The sequence below is a fragment of the Cetorhinus maximus genome, chromosome 20 (assembly GCF_964194155.1).
Source record: "Cetorhinus maximus chromosome 20, sCetMax3.hap1.1, whole genome shotgun sequence".
Lineage (NCBI taxonomy): Eukaryota > Metazoa > Chordata > Chondrichthyes > Lamniformes > Cetorhinidae > Cetorhinus > Cetorhinus maximus.
Window position 1 is genome coordinate 13,983,758 of NC_135898.1, and position 20,766 is coordinate 14,004,523.

The window sequence follows — 20,766 nt, forward strand, 5'->3', positions numbered from 1 at the left end:
AGAGAGAGCGAGGCTGCGGGGCCCGGGGAGAGAGAGAGCGAGACTGCGGGGCCCGGGGAGAGAGAGAGAGTGAGACTGCGGGGCCTTGGGAGATAGAGAGAGTGGTAGAGCGAGACAGTGGGGCTCAGGGGGAGAGAGAGTGATATAGCGAGACGGTGGGGCTCGGGGGGAGAGAGAGAGCAGGGCCCCGGGGGAGAGAGATAGAGTGAGGCAGCTGAGCCCGGGGGAGGGACAGACAGAGAGAGAGAGAGGGAGTGCGAGGTGAGGGCCAGGGAGTGAGAGAGAGAGAGCGAGGCGGCTGGGCCCAGGGAGTGAGAGAGAGAGGCGGCGGGGCCCAGGGAGTGAGAGAGAGAGAGGCGGCGGGGCCCAGGAGGAGAGAGATGGAGAGAGACGGCGGGGCCTGGAGGGGGGGAGAGAGAGAGAGCGAGGCGGCTGGGCCCAGGGAGTGAGAGAGAGAGAGAGAGAGCAAGGCGGCAGGGCCCGGCGGGAGAGAGAGAGATAGAGCGAGGCGGTGGGGCCCGGGGGGAGAGAGAGAGAGAGAGCGAGGCGGTGGGGCCTGGTGGGAGAGAGAGAGAGCGAGGCAGCTGGGCCCAGGGAGTGAGAGAGAGAGAGAGGCGGTGGGCTCGGGGAGTGAGAGAGAGAGAGAGCGAGGCGGCCGGGCCCCGGGGGAGGGAGAGAGAGAGAGAGAGAGAGAGCAAGGCAGCGGGGCCCGGGGGGAGAGAGAGAGAGAGAGAGCAAGGCGGTGGGCCCTGGGGAGAGAGCGAGAGTGAGGCGGCTGGTCCTCGGGAGTGGAAGAGGGAGAGCGAGGCGGCAGGTCCTGGGGAGTGAGAGAGAGCGAGGCGGCTGGGCCTAGGGATGAGAGAGAGAGAGTGAGGTGGCGGGGCCAGGGTGGGAGAGAGAGAGAGATAGTGAGAGTGAGGCGGCTGGGCCCAGGGGGAGAGAGAGAGAGAGAGCGAGGCAGTGGGGCCCGGGTGGAGAGAGAGATGGAGCGAGGCGGAGGCCCAGGGGGAGAGAGAGAGAGAGAGAGAGCGAGGCGGCAGGGCCCGGGGGGAGAGAGAGAGAGAGAGCAAGGCGGTGAGGCCCGGGGAGAGAGAGAGATAGAGCGAGGCGATGAGGCCCGGGGGGAGAGAGAGAGATAGAGCGAGGCGGTGAGGCCCGGGGGGAGAGAGAGAGATACAGCAAGGCGATGAGACCCGGGGGGAGAGAGATAGAGCAAGGTGGCGGGGCCCAGAGGGAGAGAGAGAGAGCGAGGCTGCAGGGCCCTGGGAAAGGGAGAGGGAGAGGGAAAGAGAGAAGGGTCAGCGGGGACCATGGAGATAGAGCAAAAGAGAGGCTGTGGGCCCTAGGAGGAGACAGAGAATGAGTCTGCGAGGCCCTGGGGAAAGAGATAGAGGAGCTGTGGGTCCGGGGAAGAGACAGAGGGGCTGTGGGGCTTGGAGCAAGAGAGGGAGAGAGACAGAGAGAGGGGAGAGGGGCCCAGGGAGAGAAAGAGAAAGTGAAAGAGATGCTGTGGGGTTGAGGGGTAGCGAGAGAATGAGGCGCTACGGAGCCCAGGGAGACAGAGAGAGAATGAGGGGTCCAGAGAGAGAGTGAGAGAGGTGATCCAGGGCCCAGAGAGAGGGAAAGAGAGTGATTGCAGAGCCTGGGGAAAGAGTGGGGCTGCCAAGCTGGGGAGAGAGAGAGAGAGGGAGGGGCTGTGGGGCCCTGGGGGAGAGAGGCTGCACGGCCCGGGGGGGGTGGGGCGGAAAAGAGAGAGAGAGAGGCTGCAGGGGCTGGTGCGAGCGCAAGGGAAGGAGGGAGGGAGAGCACGAGGGAGAGCGCAAGCACGCATGAGGGAGGGAGAGCACGAGGGGAGGGGGGAGACCGTGAGCATGTGTGAAAGGGAGGCAGAGCGCGAGCGAGAGAGGGAAGGTGCGAGTGAGAGGGAGGGTGCGAGTGAGAGGGAGGGAGAGCACGAGGGAGAGAGGGAGAACGTGAGGGAGAGAGGGAGGGAGAGCACGAGGGAGAGAGAGAGAGTGCGAGCGAGAGCACGAGCGAGAGAGGGAGAGCACGAGCGAGAGAGGGAGAGCGTGAGCGCGCGTGAGAGGGAGGGAATGTAGAAATGTGGCTTCCCCCCCACATATAAAGGTTGGACAAGCAAGCTAAATTAAAATCTGACTCAATCAACTGTTTGCTTTTTCTCCTCCAGTCCTTGCGCTCCTCCAATTTTGGCCTTTTGAGCATCCCAGTTTTAATCACTGTACCAATGGTGGCTGTGCTTTCAACTGCCAAGCTTCTAAGCTCTGGAATTCCCTCCCTAAACCCCTCAAATCTCTCTTTCCTCCTTTAAGGTGTTCTTTTGACCATCTGCCTCAATGTCTGCTCATTGTCTTGGTGGTGAATTTTGATTGCTCATGTTCCTGTGAAGCAACTTTGGATGTTTTCCTATGTTAAAGGTCTTTTATGGAGAGCTTGTGTCTGGGGTGCACTCTCTTGGTGGTCAAAGGAAAGCCCTACAAGGACACTCTTAAGGTTTCACTTCGGAGTTTTGATATCAACTTTGAGTCCTAGAAGAAGCTTGCCCAGGATCACTGCACTTTGCGCAACCAAATAAATAATGGTGCAGCCTGCTTCAAAAGCAAGCTCAGATCAGAGACAGAGAGAAAACACAATGAGAGCAGAAACCAGAAACTTGTCCAAACCTCGATGGTCTATGGTATCCTGTCCTACTTGCAGCAGAATCTTCTAGGCACAGATAGTCCTAGCAATCACCTAAGTACCCACTGGAACACGACCAGCAATTCTCTATGTACCCACTGGAACCAAACAACCCAGATGATCAGCACAGCCATCATCGCCTCGATGGACAAACAAGATGTTAAAGGTGCTGTATAATTACAAATTGTTGTTGTTTTGTCAGAATGGAGTAAATGTCAGTTTACGGAACTTTGTCCATATTTTAGTTTTTTTTATATATTTTCTCCACTCTTTGTGGACTCTTTGTTATCAATGTCTCATGTACTTTGTTATCTGTCTCGCACGCACTATGAAATACAATGGTTCAGAAATTTTGAGAGACCTGCATCATTGTAATAGCGCATCTATGTTGAGGGCCCATTTATGCTTTATATGTCCCAGGAAATTATGGCTTAGCATATATCATTTAAATCATAATTTGTTGGGATTTTTTGCACTGCCCTGCTGTTTGCCTCACTGAAACAGTCAGCAGTTAAATGTCGCACTGCCCCATGAAAATCAATGGTGATTGTGATTTTCTTAAAATGCTCCTTTGATCACTATTGCCTCAGATTGTTACAGGATAGTGCTGGTGGGCTCGGTACATTTGGTATAATCACAGGAATCTTAGTTTACTGTTTAAATATATTTTCAATTTGACAAATAATTAAAAATTTTACTTTTATTTCCATGTTTCTGATTTTGTAACTTACTGCCAGGTCTTACATATTTGAGTTCAGTTCAATATTTGAATATTTCGAGGAGTTTATCAATCAGATTTACAGCTGTTATCTATTAAGCCAAATTAGACAAGTTAATTACTAAGAAAAATAGGTCTATTTAACCATTGCCTGATGATGTGTCAAAATGTATCAAACATAGAAAGTTTTTGACTGAAAGGATCTGTCGAGCATTTGGGTTAGAATTTGGAGCCAAATAACTTACCAGCATTACTTACATGATTAAATTCACTTCAAACTTGTCTCCCTCCGGACCTTCCTTTTTGCCTGCGCACACTGTTTCATATCACTATCCTATTGTTTGTATTCTATTCTCTACATCTCTTGTTATTCATTTTCATTTCCACTTGAGAAGCCTGACTCTCCAGAACTGAATTTTGGATACTGTAAATAGTGGTTTCAATTGATATTATATGTCCGTAACTAAGGTATAATTGTGAGGGAAGGTTGAGCCGGTGAAGCCGATATTCATTGAATTTAGAAGAATGAGAGGTGATCTTGTTGAAATACTTAAAACTCTGAGGGGGCTTGACAGGATAGATACTGAGAGGATGTTTCTCCACATTGGAGAATCTAGGAACTAAGGAGTTTCAAAATAAGGGGTCTCCCATTTAAGACAGAGAAGAGGAGGAAATTCTTCTTTTAATCTTTTGAATTCTCTACCTTAGGGAGCACTGGAGGTCTGGGTCACTGAATATATTCAAGACGAAGCTAGATTTTTGATCTGCAAGGGAGTCGAGGGTTATGGGGGGCATGCAGGAAAGTGGAGTTGAAGCCATTATCTTATTCAATGGCGGAGCAGGGTGGAAGGGCCAAATGCTCCTAATTTTTACGTTCTACCTGGATTAAGGGTGCAAGGAGTTCCCAGATATCATGATCCTGCCCCTTTTGCCTGCAGATATCAAACAAGTTGGTGGGTGGCAGAAAGCCGGAACAACCTCCAGATGTGGAGGCTAGCTCCAAAATAAGCAGGCCCTCTCCTGATGAATGAGCAATCATTGACTTCAGCAGCAGGGTGTTTAGGGTGGGTGAAATATAGGGAGGTACCACTGCATAATTTGAAATGCCCATAAGCTCCTTTACTGTACTCTGTGACATGGTGAGCAAAGACTGCCAATCACTAAGTCATCTCACAACAACATTTTTCCAATAGTGGATCAGCTACTGACAGTGAAGACTGACAAAAGGTACAGGAGGGCCCTGTCCTCAGTTATACAGGCTTTCCTGATCATGGCGACCAAACAATACCCCATCAAGACTCCTAAATATTAAATATAAAGATAAATAAATTAGTTTTGCAGCAAATGTTTGTCACTGGAGTATTGAGCACACAGTGGTCCAAGTTATGCCATTGTGGCAAATATTGCTTTTGTAGGTAGTTCCAGCCCATTGTCTCGTGCTAGTCACAGGTTTGACTGTATGTCTTTATCTGGTCTCACTGATTAGTCTCTTGCACAAAAAATGTTTTGAACAAACTTTAAGCTGTTGCTTTGGGGAATTGGGAATGTTTTCCCTTTGGTCTGACTGGTTGCCTCCGATCTTCCCTCTCCCCCTCAATCTTGTCACAAAATTTCTTTCTGGCCTTGATCCCATGATAGTGTTCCTTCTCATCTACCTGCTCGAAAAGCTTATGTTTTTCTTTTACCTCTTCCTTACCTTGTGGGAAAGAAAAGGATTGCTACTTTCTGAAACTTTTCTATACATACAAGGAAGGTAGTGCTGGATCACTATGCCCCCATTGCTCTTCCTGCAAGAAGGAGGGCAGGGAACCCAGGAGCTTTTCAGGCATAAGGCTAAGAGGAAGAAAGTACAGCACCAAATATGTATCCGTGTATGTAGCTCTTTAAACGTTGATACCATATTTGTGTTTTAATGGCATATTGATTTTCACTGATATATTACTCTCATCGTCCTGTACAACTCTACATAACAATGGAGAAGAACTTTGAGCTGATCTATTCCTTCGGCTCCTCTGGAACTGTCTCCCACAATTGCTTCAGTGGGGCCCCCCCTCCCTCTCTCCTTTCAAAATTCATCTAAAAAGCTCTCCAACTGTAACTTTTATTTCTCTGCTAAATTATTTTTCCTGTTGGATGTCTACCTGATTCCACCTTGTGAAGTGCTGTAAAATGTTTGTAATAGAAATGCAAGTTGTTTGAATCCCTGACATTGAAGGCCAAAGATATCGAATCAATTCCAATACAGTTCATAACAGTAAATAGGGACATCATATAATAACACTTACTGTGACACCCAAGCGACAAGTGCCTCTGTTTTAAATATTAGCTGATTGGTGTTGCTATCCTGCATCACTTCTTGATTAACCCGGCAACGAATTCCCAGGTTGTGGGGGTCTGTAACATAGAGCATTTGGGCTGAACTACAAAAGCAAGCTGGAGATGAAAGATCAGTTTTGTCTTCCTCCTGAGAATGAGCACATTTTGGACACAACAATGCACAGAACTACTTGTAACAACACAAGAATATTTATAATTAGTCAGCTTCCTTCACAGATACAACTTGACTTGTCATGACCTCTACTTAACCATGCAATTAAAAAAGAGACATAACTAAACAGAATTCATATGACATTAAGGCCAAGAAGGGATTGATTACTGCTAATGGAGGTATTTCAAAAACCACATTATAATGGAGTGGAAGTGGAGGGTGAAATATGGAGGACAGTCTATGAAATGAGTGAAAGATATAGAATAATCATGGGAGATTTCAATAAACCCCAAATAAACTAACAAGTGATAGTGAACGGAGAAAAGGGAATGAAGATTTTACATTGTTGACAGGACACCTCTCTTACCCAGTTTGCAAGGAAAACAACAAGAAAGCAATCACTGCTAGATCTAGTAATGGAAATGAACCAGAACAGATATAAGAAGTAAGCACAGGGAACATCTTGGCAGTAGCGATAAGGTTTTAGATAATGATTGAGAGAGATATAAGAAAGATAAGGACCAAAGTAATAGGGAAAACCCTAATTATGAGGGGATGAGAAGGTAAACTGGAAAAAAAGACCAAGAGATAGCAGCAGTGAGAAAATCTTTTACAAGTGATAAACAAGAGTTCAGGAGAAGTGAATTTTGCTAAAAATCAAGAAAAAATACTGAGACACCATAGATGATGAAAGATGATCTAAGAGATAAGGGTAAAGTTAAACTAAGGAAAAAAGCTTACATTGCACATAGACAATAAAGGAGATGACATCCATCAAGAGCTTAGGAAAGGAGTTAATAAAACAATCAGTAAGGCAAAGAGGAATTACAACAATATATGAAAAGAATTGGTAAAGTCTACTGTATACATAAATAAAAGGAAAATTGAAATGCAATAAGGCCACAAGGGGATACACAAGATAAATTCACAAGTAATGACAGTAAAAATTTCAGGAATATTGGATAGTTGCTTTGCCTTAAATTTTACCAAAGAGACTAACAACAACTTGCATTTCTAAACACCTTCAACCTTACCTGAACACTTCAAAGGAGCATGATGAGGCAAAATTTGACACTGAGCCACATCAAGAAGCATAAGGACAAGTGACAAAAGGTTTGGTCAAAGAAGTAGGTTTAAAGAAAAGTCTAAAAGGAGGAGAAAGGTGGAAAGGCAGAGAGATTTAGGAAAAGAAATCCAGAACTTAGCTCAAGGCAGGGTAGGGTAAAGGAAATTGAGGATGCACTGGAGGCTAGAATTGGAAAAATGCAGATCTCAGAAGATTGTAGGCCTGGAGGAGGCTACAGAGATAGGGAGGATGAAACCATGTAGAAATCTGAACATGAGATGGATGTGACATTTGAAGAAAGTATCAAAAAATTACATCAAGACATCAAAAATCAAAAGTGAGACAATTGATATGATAAATTAGCCAAATGCCGGGTCCAGATAAATTGCATCTGACCAGGCCCAAAGAAACTATGGAAAAGATATCAGATTTTTAAAAATCAATAGAAAATAGAGTAGTGCAGAGGATTGGTGGCCAGCCAATATTATTCTGATGGTGTATGGGAATTAAAAGCAGACCAGAGTTGGAGGAATGCAGAGAACTAGGAGAGTTGTTGGACTAGAGGAAGTTACAGAGATATGTAGAATGAGCCAGGAAGATGTTTGAAAACAAGGATGAGAATTTTAAAGCCAAGATATTTTGGGACTCAGTGCCAATATAGGTCACCGAGCACAGGGATGATGTGTCAGGCAGCTGTTCCATTTTGATTCCATGGTCACACTATGTGGTTCCAGATGCAGTGATCTATGAGTACCTGAGAGAGCATCTCTGGTGACTATGGCTGGTCCCAATGGACAGAATGTGTCAAACGTTTTACCCAAGAGCCACTGCTTGCCATTTCGCTTCATCTGCCAGTCACGTGCACTGACATCATGTGCGACAGTGAATCCAGCTACGTAGTCCATTGCTGCTTCTTTCTGTGAAGAGAGTATGACATATTTATTGGCAGCTCCATATTCAATGCACAGTACTCAATGTCTGAATATCCTCAAACACAAACTAGTTATCTAGGACCTTAGAACACAGTTTTGAAACATTGAAAACTGAGGGAATGGTGATAAATGTCGATGTATTGAGACCATCCTGGCCTTACTTTGATATAGCCAACAACTCCACACACCCATTCACTGAAGTTCCCTATATTTAATTATATCAACTTCTGATGTGTTCCGAAATCTGACCTATGCTAATCTGATTCACGGAGAATTTTCCATTCCTAAGAGCACTATCCGTATACCTACAGATAGACTGCAGCTGTTCAAGAAGGTGGCTCACCACCACCATCTCATCAAAGCGAATTAGGGATGAACAACAAATACTGACCTTGCCAGTGACAATGAAATTCCACGAAAGAGTAAGAAAAAAATAGCTGGCTCTCCAAAGTACTCTTCAGAGCTGGTTTGCTGTTCTCCCTCTCTGACACCCAGTCAGCATGCAGTCTGCCCAAATTTGAAGTGGAAACGCTCAATGCTATTCCTTTCATACTCAACTCCTGCTTGAATTCAGCAGGATTTAGGATTTTTTCTGCTAATGAGGGATATGGAGCTGAGAACAGATAGTATGTTGCTGGACTTGCAAATCTGAATAGATGAATTCTGTAGGATAGGAGTGCAGTGCTGTCTGTCTCAGGTGCTGACCAGGAATTGGACGAAGAAAAATGGAAGACCAGCAGGCCAATATTGGAGTTTTGAAAACTCTGAAGTGCTTCACACAATTTTCAGTTTTTAAAAATCCAGACTTGGTGCCCCTCATTGTGACTCTCTGATTTAACTCAGTCTCCTTGCTTCCACCCTGTTATTGTCCTTCTCTGAAGGTTTGTCTGTGACCTTAGTTACTCAATACAAAAATGGTTCAGTAACACACCAGGAATTGCATTGACACACTAAGCCATTTAAGAGGCTCCACTGTCTCCCATTCTTTTAGGCCCTCTGCAGCACTCGCAATTTCCTAAGCTGGGAAACATCTTAGCCCTGGTTTACTGTCCCATTCTGCAGGAATTTCTGGCCTCTGTAAGCAGTCCTGATAGCATTCTTTCTTTGTAGTCAGAAGCTCAACAATCTAAGACCCACTGAACATAGCCTCGGCTCACATGCATGCCAATGTAGTATTGAGGAAGTGCTGATTGCCTTTAAATGAAATAATGTTTGGAGACCCCATCTGCTGGTTCAGGGACATTTAAGATCTCCTGGCACGGTACAAAGAGCAGCAGGAAGCTCCCAGTGTCCTGACTACCATTCCTTTCTCACCCAAAAACAGATTAGTTGGTCACTCATCTAATTTACTATTTCTGTGATCTTGCTGTGTGAAGTTGCCGGCATAATAACAGTACAATCATTTAAATATAATTAACTGGACTTCGGGAAATACAGCGCAGTGAGGCATATAGTTTCAGGTCTTTCCCTACAGATATACAAAGCAACTGCATTTTAATTTGAAAGTTCTGTTACTCCTGTGGGATGCATCCCTACCAGTTCTTTACAACCATCAGCCACATATCAGTTCACAGAAATATAGCATTAGATTCAATTGTGAAGTTTGGCAGATCTCAATGACTTCTCCTTACACTGAATGGCGTATTGGAGAAGGTGAGAGTCTGTGGTGGAGATTAGTTAGTGCATGTGACAATCAGTATCCTATGTAAGCTCTGGTATGCTGGCCAGTTTGCCTGGGAAAATAATGAACACATGCCAACATGGACAGACCTTTATGTGCTTCCCTTTCTTCCCAATGACAAACGCCAGCTCCACCTCCCAGTCCACTTCCTACAAGAGAGATCAAAACACAATTGAGAACAATTGATGAACGCTGTAACAGGCAAAGTCAGCTCTGCTCAAATGAAGAGGAACTGAAATCCCAAACTATTTTCTGTCTACATGCACTATAAATATTGAACCTGCTGTAAATGCAGCTTGCTCAGCAACTGAAAGAGAAAGACATAACAGGTCTATCACCAGAATTCAGTAAAGGGACTGGCGTAAATTTAAAGCTATCTTTGTCAGATGTACATACCTCAAACTACAAGTAATCATTTACTGTACACGGTGCAGTCTAAGTGGACCAGGTTTAAAGCTTACCACTCAACTTAAACTGTCGAAAAGCGATCCTTTAACCCCTTCCAACACCTCTTTCTTCTGTGAACCTCCCTTTAGTCATGTCAGTTCAACCCTCCCACACCTCACCCCAACCGCAGAACAAAAACACACTCACATTACTCTCTGCTGGGTGAATGATGTCACTGTAGGGCCCCACTATGGAACTCCCAAACTTGCTAAATATAACTGGCTCCTTAGGGATTGCCACATTCTGCTCCTGGCAGTGGTCCATATAGTTCATCCCAACACACACCACTTTGTCTGGGTTAGTCACAGGTGGCAGAAGTGTTATTTCTGAGCGATGTAGGGCATGCTTTCCACAATCCAGGGCTCTGTAAATACAGAAATACTAGAGGGTCATTGTCAAGTTACAGGAGTAACACAGTTATTCACATCGATCAACAGCTGACTCATAATAGTCTGTCTAAATATTTCAACATTTGTTAACGTAGTACCAATACTTATACAAACAGAACAATGCAAGATACTATAAACATCATGATGGTATACTCCTCACACTCTCTACATTTATGTTTTATTTGTGGAAGGAGTGAGATCACTGCGTTCAGGAACTATATATCAGGCACAGGTATAATGAGAATGAGAAGCACTGACATAGCAGATAGGCAGGTCGCTTAAATCATTCATTGTGATTTTCTTATTGTTTGAATTATTTTTCATGAACTTTGTTCTCATTAAGTTGAGAGTGTTGGTGCTGGGAAACTTAACACTGGGGCATGCATGAAACACTTCCAGGTCAGTTCCAGCTTGAGCTAGATACAGAGTAAAGCTTCCTCTACTCCAGGGGTTTCAAACTCACCTTATCTGTTGGTCTGATCAGACATCCTGGTATTTGATAAGTTACATTCAGCGAATGTTATTATAATGTTATTATAATGAAAATAGATAAAGATAAACTATATTAGGACAAAAATGATGATCCTTAATGAGATCACTTCCATCCATTTTTAAAAATTATTCCAGTTTGCAATAACTCTTTAGAACATGTTCTATATATTTTTCACAGCTTTTCACCTTATCTTTGTTGACTTTGTACAATACATTTTCTTCCTTATATTTATTTAAATTATCTACTTCTTCCTTTTGAAAAGATGGCTTGTATCATTCAGATTATTTTTCGCATTCAGTATTACGTGCACTCCCGTTCTTGTTTGAACATCTGTATTTCCATATTTATGGTGACAACTTTTTCCCACATCTCTTACACGTAGTTCTGATTCTAGCAAAAAATTAAGTAAAGTGACATTTTCTAAACCAAATTCAGGGACACATAGTCCAACACTCACCACATCGTCCAAGGCCATGGAACATGGTATTATCAACTCTTGGAACATCCACCAAGCCCAGTTCCAGCTTCTGCTATTTAGTCGAGTTACCAATGGCCCCCATTACTTAGCTGCTTTGGCTGTGGGGCTGTTTGCTCTTCAATTGACTTTCATAGAAAATATGCACATAATCATATAATTCGGTTGAGGGCCAGGGGGGTGGAGAAAGAGCATGCATAATGCAGCCACCGAGTATGAGCTCTGCAAAAACGAAACTTCCTCAATGAATCTATCCCTTCTGGTTAAAAATAGGAGATTGACCAATCAGAACCCACCCCACTGCAGAGACCACAAGCCACCTCATTGTCATATGCCTTCTAATTAGAGCCCACAGAACTGTTTATAGCTAGGGTATTCACTCGGGGAAGAGCTTTGTTAACCGAATACTCTTCCAGGGACATTGTTTTCCCAGGTAAGGTTCCTGGGGAATGTATGACCACCCAAGATTACAGCTTCTAGAAAAAAAATCTAAAGGCAGTGAATTATGTTTGTTATATTTTATCTTATTTTTAAGTACCTGTAATGTGTTTTATTTTCTGTTCTTCAAATTGACCATTTTTACATTTCTGTTTTCCCGGTTATTGTCTGAGGTGAGAGTGACTGCCCTTGACATCAAGGCCGCATTTGACCAAGTGTGGCATCAAAGAGCCCTAGCAAAATTGGAGTCAGTGGGAATCGGGGGAAAAGTCTCCGTTGGTTGGAGTCATACCTAGCACAAAGGAAGATAGTTGTGGTTGTTGGAGGTCAATCATCTCAGTTCCAGGACATCACTGCAGGACTTCCTCAGGGTATTGTCCTTGGCCCAACCATCTTCAGCTGCTTCATCAATGACTTTCTTTCCATCAGTTAGAAATGGGGATGTTTGCTGATGATTGCACAAACTTCAGCACCATTCATGATTCTCAGAGACTGAAGCAGTTCATGTTCAAATGCAGGAAGACCTGGACAATATCCAGGCTTTGGCTCACAAGTGACAAGTAACATTTGTGCCACACAAGTGCCAGGCAATGGCCACCTCCAACAGACAGGATCTAACCATTGCCCCATGACATTCAATAGTATTATTCATCGCTGAATCCCCCACTATCAACATCTTGGGGCTTACCATTGACCAGAAACTGAACTGGACTAGCCATATAAATACTGTGGCTACAGGTCAAAGGCTAGGTAACCTGAGGCAAGTAGCTCACCTCCTGACTCCCCAAAGACTGTCCACCATCCAGAAGGCACAAGTCAGGAGTGTGATGGAATACTCTCCAACTGCCTGGATGAGTGCTGCTCCAACAACACTCAAAAAGCTTGACACCATCCAGGATTAAGCAGCCTGCTTCATTGGCACCCCTTGCATAAACATCCACTCCCTCCACCACCAACAAACAGTGGCAGCAGTGTATACCAACTACAAGATGCACTGCAGAAACTCACCAAGTCTCCTTAAACAGCACCTTCCAAACCCACTACCGTCGAGAAGGTCATGGGCTGCAGATACATGGGAACACCAACACCTGGAAGTTCCCCTGCAAGCCACCCACCATCCTGACTTGGAAATATATCGTATTCCTTCAGTGTCGCTGGGTCAAAATCCCAGAACACCCTCCCTAACAGCACTGTGGATAAACCTACACCACGGGGACTGCAACAGTTCAAGAAGGCAGCTCACCATCACATCCTCAAGGGAAATTAGGAATAGGCAATAAATGCTGGCCTAGCCAGTGATGCCCACATCCTGTAAATTATTTTTTTAAAAATCGCTTCAATATCTTTTTTAACTTCATCCTGTGTTATTCATAATTATTTTTGGAAGGAGAGAGCTTAGTCAACTGTTAGAAGAATAAATAATTATGTAGCTGCTGGTAGAATTTAATAAGTAACTTAAATAGTTGTTAACTGGGCTGAAGTAATTAATGTGCTAATTTGCAATAGCTACTTAGTCATTTAAAAATAAAATGCTGAATTGAAGGTATGCCTTTTTGACATTGTAATGCATTTTCAATGAGCTGTGGACAACAGTTAGTCAAGAATAGAATAATTGAATGGTTTTATTAATTAGCTGTCTTCTGACCAACCCATGCATCATTGCTTTCTGTTCTCAGCATTCTGATCCCCTTTGGCTCAATCTATTGCTGTTTTCCAGATTGTAGGATCCTGGCTCCTCTTCCATCTGTATGCGGATGAAACAGGTCATATGTTTGACACCCTGCTCTACAGTGCTGCATCAATTATATCCAGGTCAGTTACAGTATGGGTGAGATACAGACCAGAGCTCCTGACTTTAAATTCTCATTGTCATTAATAGATGTACAAAGTTGTGCAGACCATACAGCACGGAAACAGGCCATTCAGCCCAACCATCCCATTTTATGCATTTGTACTATTCACCTCAACTACTCCCTGTGGCAGCAAGTTCCACAGTCTCACATTCCGTGGGTAAAGATATTTCTTCTGAATTCGCTATTTGACTTTTTGTTCTTACCAATAAGTGGAAACACTGTCTGTGCCTATTCCATCAAAACCTTCCTTAAGTTTAAAGATCTCTATTATGCCACCCTTCAGTCTTCTTTCAACAGAAAGGATACACAGCTAGGTGATCCCTTCCTGATAGGTTTAACAGCGCACTTCTGATATAATCCTTCTAAATCTCTTTTCCATCCTCTCCAGTGCCTCTATATCCTTTTTGTATAATGATGGGCAGAACTTTACACAGTATTTCATGTGTAGATAACCATGGTTCATTGCAGATTTAGCATAACCTCTCTACTTCTCAATTCCAGCCCTCGAGAAGAAAACCCTGGAGTTTTTTTTAAATGGGCTCATTGACCTGGGTTATTTTAGTAATTTCATACTTTGTACTCCCATATCTCTTGCTCCTCTACCCCATTTAAATTCTTATTTCTCGAATAATATAGAACTTTGTATTTTTCTTACCAAAGTATCATAACTCACACTTTTGTGTTGAAATTAATTTGCAAACTATCTTGCCATTCTGCAAGTTTATTAATTTTGTCTTGTAGTTTGGTGCACGCCTCCTCTGCGTTGACTGCCGCCCTCCCCCACAATACCCCCACTCCATGCCCAAGCCTGCCAATTTGGAGTTATCCACAAATTTAGTTGGTCAAAACTCACGCTGTCATTAACACAAGCATTCAAACCTCACTTACATTAACTGACACTAATATGTACCATGATGTAGAAGTGGCTACATAAGAGGAGCAGGGTTTACCAGGGTTTACCAAGCTCTACAAAGGATTTCAGTCCCACATCTGTGATCATAAAAATGAACCATCAACATAGGCTTATGAATTACTCTAACTAATTTTGTGAGTAAGGTTACAGTTTACAGTGACATATATAAAACACATTTATTGACTCGGGTCATTTTGTGCAACCAAAATGTTTCCTGAAAACTGAACGCAATATTTGTTTTTATTCTCCCCCTCAACTTATAAGTTAAATTGGAAATCAGGAACTTTTTCTCATCATTTTGACATCAACAAATATGAGATAATTGTTTCGCACTGACATCACTTTGTAACCTACCTACTGTCTGACGTCACTAAACAGGGCAAAAATAAAATACTGCAGATGCTGAAAATCTGAAATAAAAACAGAAACTTCTGCAAATACTCAGCAGCTCAGGCAGCATCTGTTGAGAGAAGCAGAGTTAATGTTTCAAGTTAATGACCCTTCATCTGAAACTTTGCTTCTGTCCACACACGGCAAGTATTTCCAGTATTTTCTGTTTTTATTTTCCTATACAGATAGCCTGTACGGAATGTGATACGTAGTGAAACAATTTTAATAATTAAAAAATAATGAACAAAATGTTAAAAACCTTCTTGCAGTTTCCATGGCAGTCTCTCCCTTTTCCAGAAACTCCTTCATGGTTCTTGGTAGGGAACTGTCAAATAAATTCAGATCAACAACATTCCCTCCATCCTTCTCTACTCCCACTCGCATTCCATTCTGATCACCAACAGTCAGGAACTGGACGAGCCTCATCCTCCAACCCTTAGATCCAGACAGGTGCCTCACTTGAAAACAATAACTGTGCTTTGAGCAAAGGCTCCCACATTTGGCTCGGACCAGTTGGAGAATCGCAGTTGCTTTAGCAAGAACCTGCATTATAAAACTGAAAATGATGATTTGATCACTTTGTCAGAACTTCAACTTTCACAATCATTTCCAAGACACTGATTAAGTTGGAGGTGTGTGAGCAATTCTGTATATCCCATAATAGGAAATATATCACAGCTACGGATAGGGTATAGGAAAGGTTTGCTTTGAAATGGAGAGATGTTTATCCATTGGTGTTTATTTTCACTGGAACGGAGAAGGTTAAAGGAGGAATCTTATTGGAGTTTTCAATCTGAGCAAAACTAGTCACAATCTTAGGCTTCCCATTTCACCCACAGCTAACACCACCTGCTGTCCTGCACAAATACCACCTAGTTTCACCTCGAACATCATCTGCTTTCACCTCTACCTCAGCCTGTCTGCTGATAAAACCCTCATCCATGTGTCCTTTGTGACTTACAGACTCAACTATTCCACTGTTTTCTTGCTGGAACTCCCAACTTCCACACTCTGTAAACTTAGAAATATGGAAAAATCACAGGACAGAAGGAAGCCATCAGCCCATCATGCCAGCTCATCCGAGTCAGCTCATCTGAAGCTCTGCTACCTGTCTCCAATGCGCCACGAAATTCCATTCACACATCACTTGTTTCACTGACCTACATGAGTTCCTCACCCCCAACACTTCAAATTTAAAACGCTCATCCCCATTTTTAAGTTCCTCTACGGCCTTGCCACTCCCCATCTAGGTCTTTCTCCAGCATTACAACTGCGCCCAAACTTTCCATTGCTGTGACACCAGCTTATTCACAATCCATATCAATGATTTGGATGTGGGGATCAAACGTAATATTTCCAAGTTTGCCGACACAAAACTAGGTGGGAATGTGAGTTGAGAGGAGGATGCAAAGAGGCTTCAAGGTGATTTAGACAAGCTGACTCAGTGGGCAAGAACATAACAGATGGAAGAAAATGTCAAATTTTCCACTTTGGTTGGAAAAAGAGAAATACAGAGTATTTCTTAAATGGTGAGAGATTGGGAAATGTTCATGTCTAAAGGGGCCTGGGTGTCCTTGTTCATAGGTCACTGAAAGCTAACATGCAAGCGCAGCAAGTAATTAGGAAGGCAACTCGCTGGAAAGTCTCAAAGGAATGAAACTGCACAGACCACCAGACATCAGCCTCGGCACCAGAAATGACAATGGCAAACTCAGCCCTGTCGACCCTGCAAAGTCCTCCTTACTAACATCTGGGGGCTAGTGCCAAAATTGGGAGAGCTATCTCACAGACCAGTCAAGCACCAGCCTAACAGTCATACTCACTGAACCATACCTTAAAGATAATATCCCAGACATCATCCCTGGGTATGTCCTGTCCCACCAGCAGGACAGACCCAGCAGAGGTGACAGCACAGTGGTATACAGTCAGGAGGCAGTTGACCTGGGAGTCCTCAACATCGACTCTGGACCCCATGAAATCTCATGGCATCAGGTCAAACATGGGCAACAAAACTTCCTATTGGTCACCATCTACGACACTTTCCCCCAACTGATTAATCTGTACTCCTCCATGTTGAACAGCACTTGAAAGAAGCACTGAGGATGGCAAGGGCACATAATGGTTTAGCAGCACTGAATAGGCTGAGTCTTAAAGAACATAGCTGCCAGGCTGGGTCTGTGGCAGGTGGTGAGGGAATATCATGTGAAAGTGTGAGTTAAGTATTTGAAAAGGGAGAATATTTTTAAAAATGGAAAATTGGCAGGGAAATTGAAATAGATATTGTAGCTTAAGAGCTATCACAGACACAGAAATATAAGATGAATTAACTTGGGTACATGTGTTCATCTACTAAAATAGTGCAGAATATTTTTTTCTTGGTATTTTTATCAAATTTAGATTTAATAAACAGGATTATAAACACTGAATGTTAGAACGTTAAGTTAGAAATAAAAGATGGAGATAAAAACAAATTCCCCAAATTCATGTTTAAAATCATGTAGTGTATTTTTTGCTCTCGTGAGTTTAAAAGAGGGCTTCAAAATTATCAATGGATTCAATTTATGTTTCCACTTGTGGAAGAGTCCAAAACTAGGAACCATGAATACCAGATAGTCATCGATTTTCGTTACACAGAGAGTGATTAGAATGTGGAATTTACTACCACAGGTTCTTAATGAGGTGAGTAGCATTGATGTATTTAAGGGAATCTGTGTAACTATGAGGGAGAAAGGAATCAAAGGTTTTGCAAATAGGGTTAGATGACATAAGGTGGGAGAAAGCTTGTGTGGAGCATGAACACTGGCAGCTGGCCTGAAATGACCTGTTTGTACTGTATATTCTATGTAACTGATATTTTTGATGAGCAATTATGAAACAAGGAAGCTGCCAAACAAAGTAAAAATGGTTGGTATCAGCTGTAACAATAATAACAAAATTTGGCATTTAGAGAGCACTTGTCATGTCAGAAAGATGTTCTGCAGCCTTTTACACATGAAAATACACTAATTAGGAGTAAAAGATCTTAGGTGGAATGGAATGAATGATTGGAGCGAAAGGTCTTCAGCAGGTCTTTAAAAGCAGGAGGAATCTCTAGAAGGCAATGTATGGCAAGAAAAGAATGGACACCAAAAGTGAACGAAAGAGGACAAGAGGTGAGGAGTAGGTCTTTGAAAGAGAAAAAAGGTGCATGCAGAAGCATAGATTGATTTGGAGTGGGGTGATTATGTGGGGATATTTTAAGGTGAGAATGAAGATCCCCAATTTGGAATTATATAGACATAACAAGCCCTTGGAGTCTGTTGAGTACTGAGGTTTTAAGTAGATCAAGATTCCGGCAATGTTATTCTGAACAAAGTCGGTGGCTTGGGGAAATCTCTCTGTGAAAAATTGTTAGAAGGTACTGTCATGATAATGAAGGAAAAACACCGAATTGCGTCTGGAAATACTGGACTTTAAAAATAAGACCTGAATTTTTAAAAATGCACACAAGCCCCTGGCTGGAATGCTGCAGGGTGACTCCCTAAGAGGTAATGGAACCACAGCCTATTGCCAGACAAGGTACTTCTAAAGACATCCAGAAACTAATTGCTCCCTCCAGTAGAGACAATAGGGCATTAAGTATCATGAAAGAATCCTGTGAGATTCAATGCCCAGACAGATTTATGAATTCACTTCACACTTGGAAAATACAAAGCAGGGGTTAAAAGTGAGCTGAAAAGCTGCACCAGTGTCTGTCTGTTGGTCGATGTTCTGAGAGAGGGCAAGTGCTGGAAGTTTGACTCAGAAGTAACTGCCACACACAATACCCCTGCAAGTCACCATTTTGCAGGTATCCCGATCTCTCTCCCACTCTACCAAATTCAACACTACTAGAACCTCAAAACCTACTATTCATCTACCAGAGTCAACTCTACTGGAACCTTGAAACCGCCTATTCATTCACTGGAGTCAACTGTATTGGAACCTTGAATCGCAATGGCTGCAATGCTCAATTATCTACTCCCCACGAGTCAAGGACTGTTCTGTGTACCTTTTTATATATATATATATATATATTCACTTAGTTCAAGCTAAATTCTTACTTTTAACCTGTATGGCCGTATATGCATGTGTTTTATCCTTTTTTGCCTTTAGTAGATAATAAACCTATTCTTACTTTAAACTCAAGAAAGTCTTGACTCTTTCAAAACCAGAACAATTGGGTCTGGGAAAAAGGGATCCGTGAAAGGGATCCTTTTTAAATTAAATCTTGTTGCGACCAACAGAAGGTGAGGGGCTGAATAAAGACAGGGAGCCAGTTCATCCCTCCTCACGCGGGGCATAACAATTTGGGGTGTCCCAGCCAGACGGTGACAAATTGAGGGGTCTCATCTGGGTCAACAACTTTGGGGAACCTCACCTGGGGATGGGTCGTAACAGTACATTTCTGTACTAGAGCGGTGACTGAAGCAGCGAATATGGCATCACTTGAAAGGGATTAGGTAAGTGTTTGAAAGGGAAGAATATGGAGAAATGGCAGGGGAATTGAACAAAAATGTTCAAATCCAGCTAAGTAGCTATCACTGGAACAGGTGAGCTGGGATGAGTGAACACCTTCTGTGCTGTACATTAGTAAATGACATAGGATTAGTATTAACTGTAACAATAATAAAACAATGTACATTTAGTTAGCACTCATCAGAAAAATGTTCATCACTTAACAGATCAAAAGACACAGGTGGGAGAGAAAATTTAAGGTGGAATGAATGAAACAGTGTGGTTGAAAACATCATCGGTTGGAGAAGGCAAATTTATGGTGTATGGTGGCTGAAAGAATGGACAGCAATTGTGGACCAAAGGACAGGAAGTGAGGACTCGACCAGTGCCAGAGAAAAAAGGTGCATGTAGAGGTATATGGCTGATAAAGGTCATTGAGATTGAGTGGGGTGAGGCTTATGAGGTCTTGTTAAAACAAAATTAAGCCAATAGGGCTGACAGTGAGTTTAACCCAGTATTCCCGAACAAATACATATGTTCATGGTAACATATCCAAGAGTACCACTAATATTGTAATGTAAACAAAAGCCAAATTTAAATAACACACTTAATATGAAGATATGGGATAAAACCTAGAAAGTATTAACCGTTTATACTATTGGTAGCGAAAAGGCACTCTACCCTTCAGTACCCACTCATCACAAGAAGGCCCCAAGTGTGCCAGTGGATACTGCATGCTTCCTGTCCAAGGCCACATGGACTCAATACAATGCTCCAGAAGAATGACAGGTTATTTTAAAGTCAGGTTTAAGATCTTCAATTTTGAATTGTTTGATTAATGCGTGTCAGGCAGTGAAGATAATGATCGATTATGGATTTGGCCCAAGCTGTGGCTAATCCAGAGGTGACTGATGTTGCGTGAAGTCCAAAAGTCTCTTTTCTCCACTCCCCACAAGTCCAGTGCCATGGATTGAAGACTTGCACAAGGCTCGAGTTTGGAGTTTTGTATCAGAAATATGAAGAGCTGAGTCTAAAGTACACGACCTCTGAGTAAGCTATTCGTTCCTTGTGTGGGCCAGGGTAACAGCAGTGTGAGGTTTTCAATAGGCAAGTATTTAGGCAGTGTCATTCTGAGTGAGTCGCAGTTTGTGGAAGCTAATTAAACAAGCATTTGCAAAATTGGCGCTTTCTGGTGATAAAAGCCTGGATCAGAGCCCAAACAGCAGTGCGGGGAACATCCACGGCTTGAGATTCACATTAGTGTGAATGGCGATGGAAGTGGATACATGTGAGGATACTTAACTCGGACT

General features: G+C 43.0%; 1 protein-coding gene across 2 annotated transcripts in view; it reads right to left on the minus strand.

Moving 5' to 3' along the window:
* fahd2a (fumarylacetoacetate hydrolase domain containing 2A) overlaps positions 1-20,766 on the minus strand; it is a 31,308-nt gene that overhangs the window by 8,474 nt on the left and 2,068 nt on the right. The window contains exons 2-6 of one of the 2 annotated variants that reach the window (XM_078565538.1): positions 15,240-15,523; positions 10,177-10,393; positions 9,672-9,731; positions 7,724-7,886; positions 5,701-5,809 (exon numbers count right to left, since the gene is read on the minus strand). In XM_078565538.1, coding sequence (XP_078421664.1) covers positions 5,701-5,809; positions 7,724-7,886; positions 9,672-9,731; positions 10,177-10,393; positions 15,240-15,406 — 716 coding nt within the window. In that variant the 5' untranslated portion in view covers positions 15,407-15,523. Of the gene's footprint in view, positions 1-5,700; positions 5,810-7,723; positions 7,887-9,671; positions 9,732-10,176; positions 10,394-15,239; positions 15,537-20,766 lie in introns of both variants that reach the window. The other variant, XM_078565536.1, reaches the window with a different exon arrangement.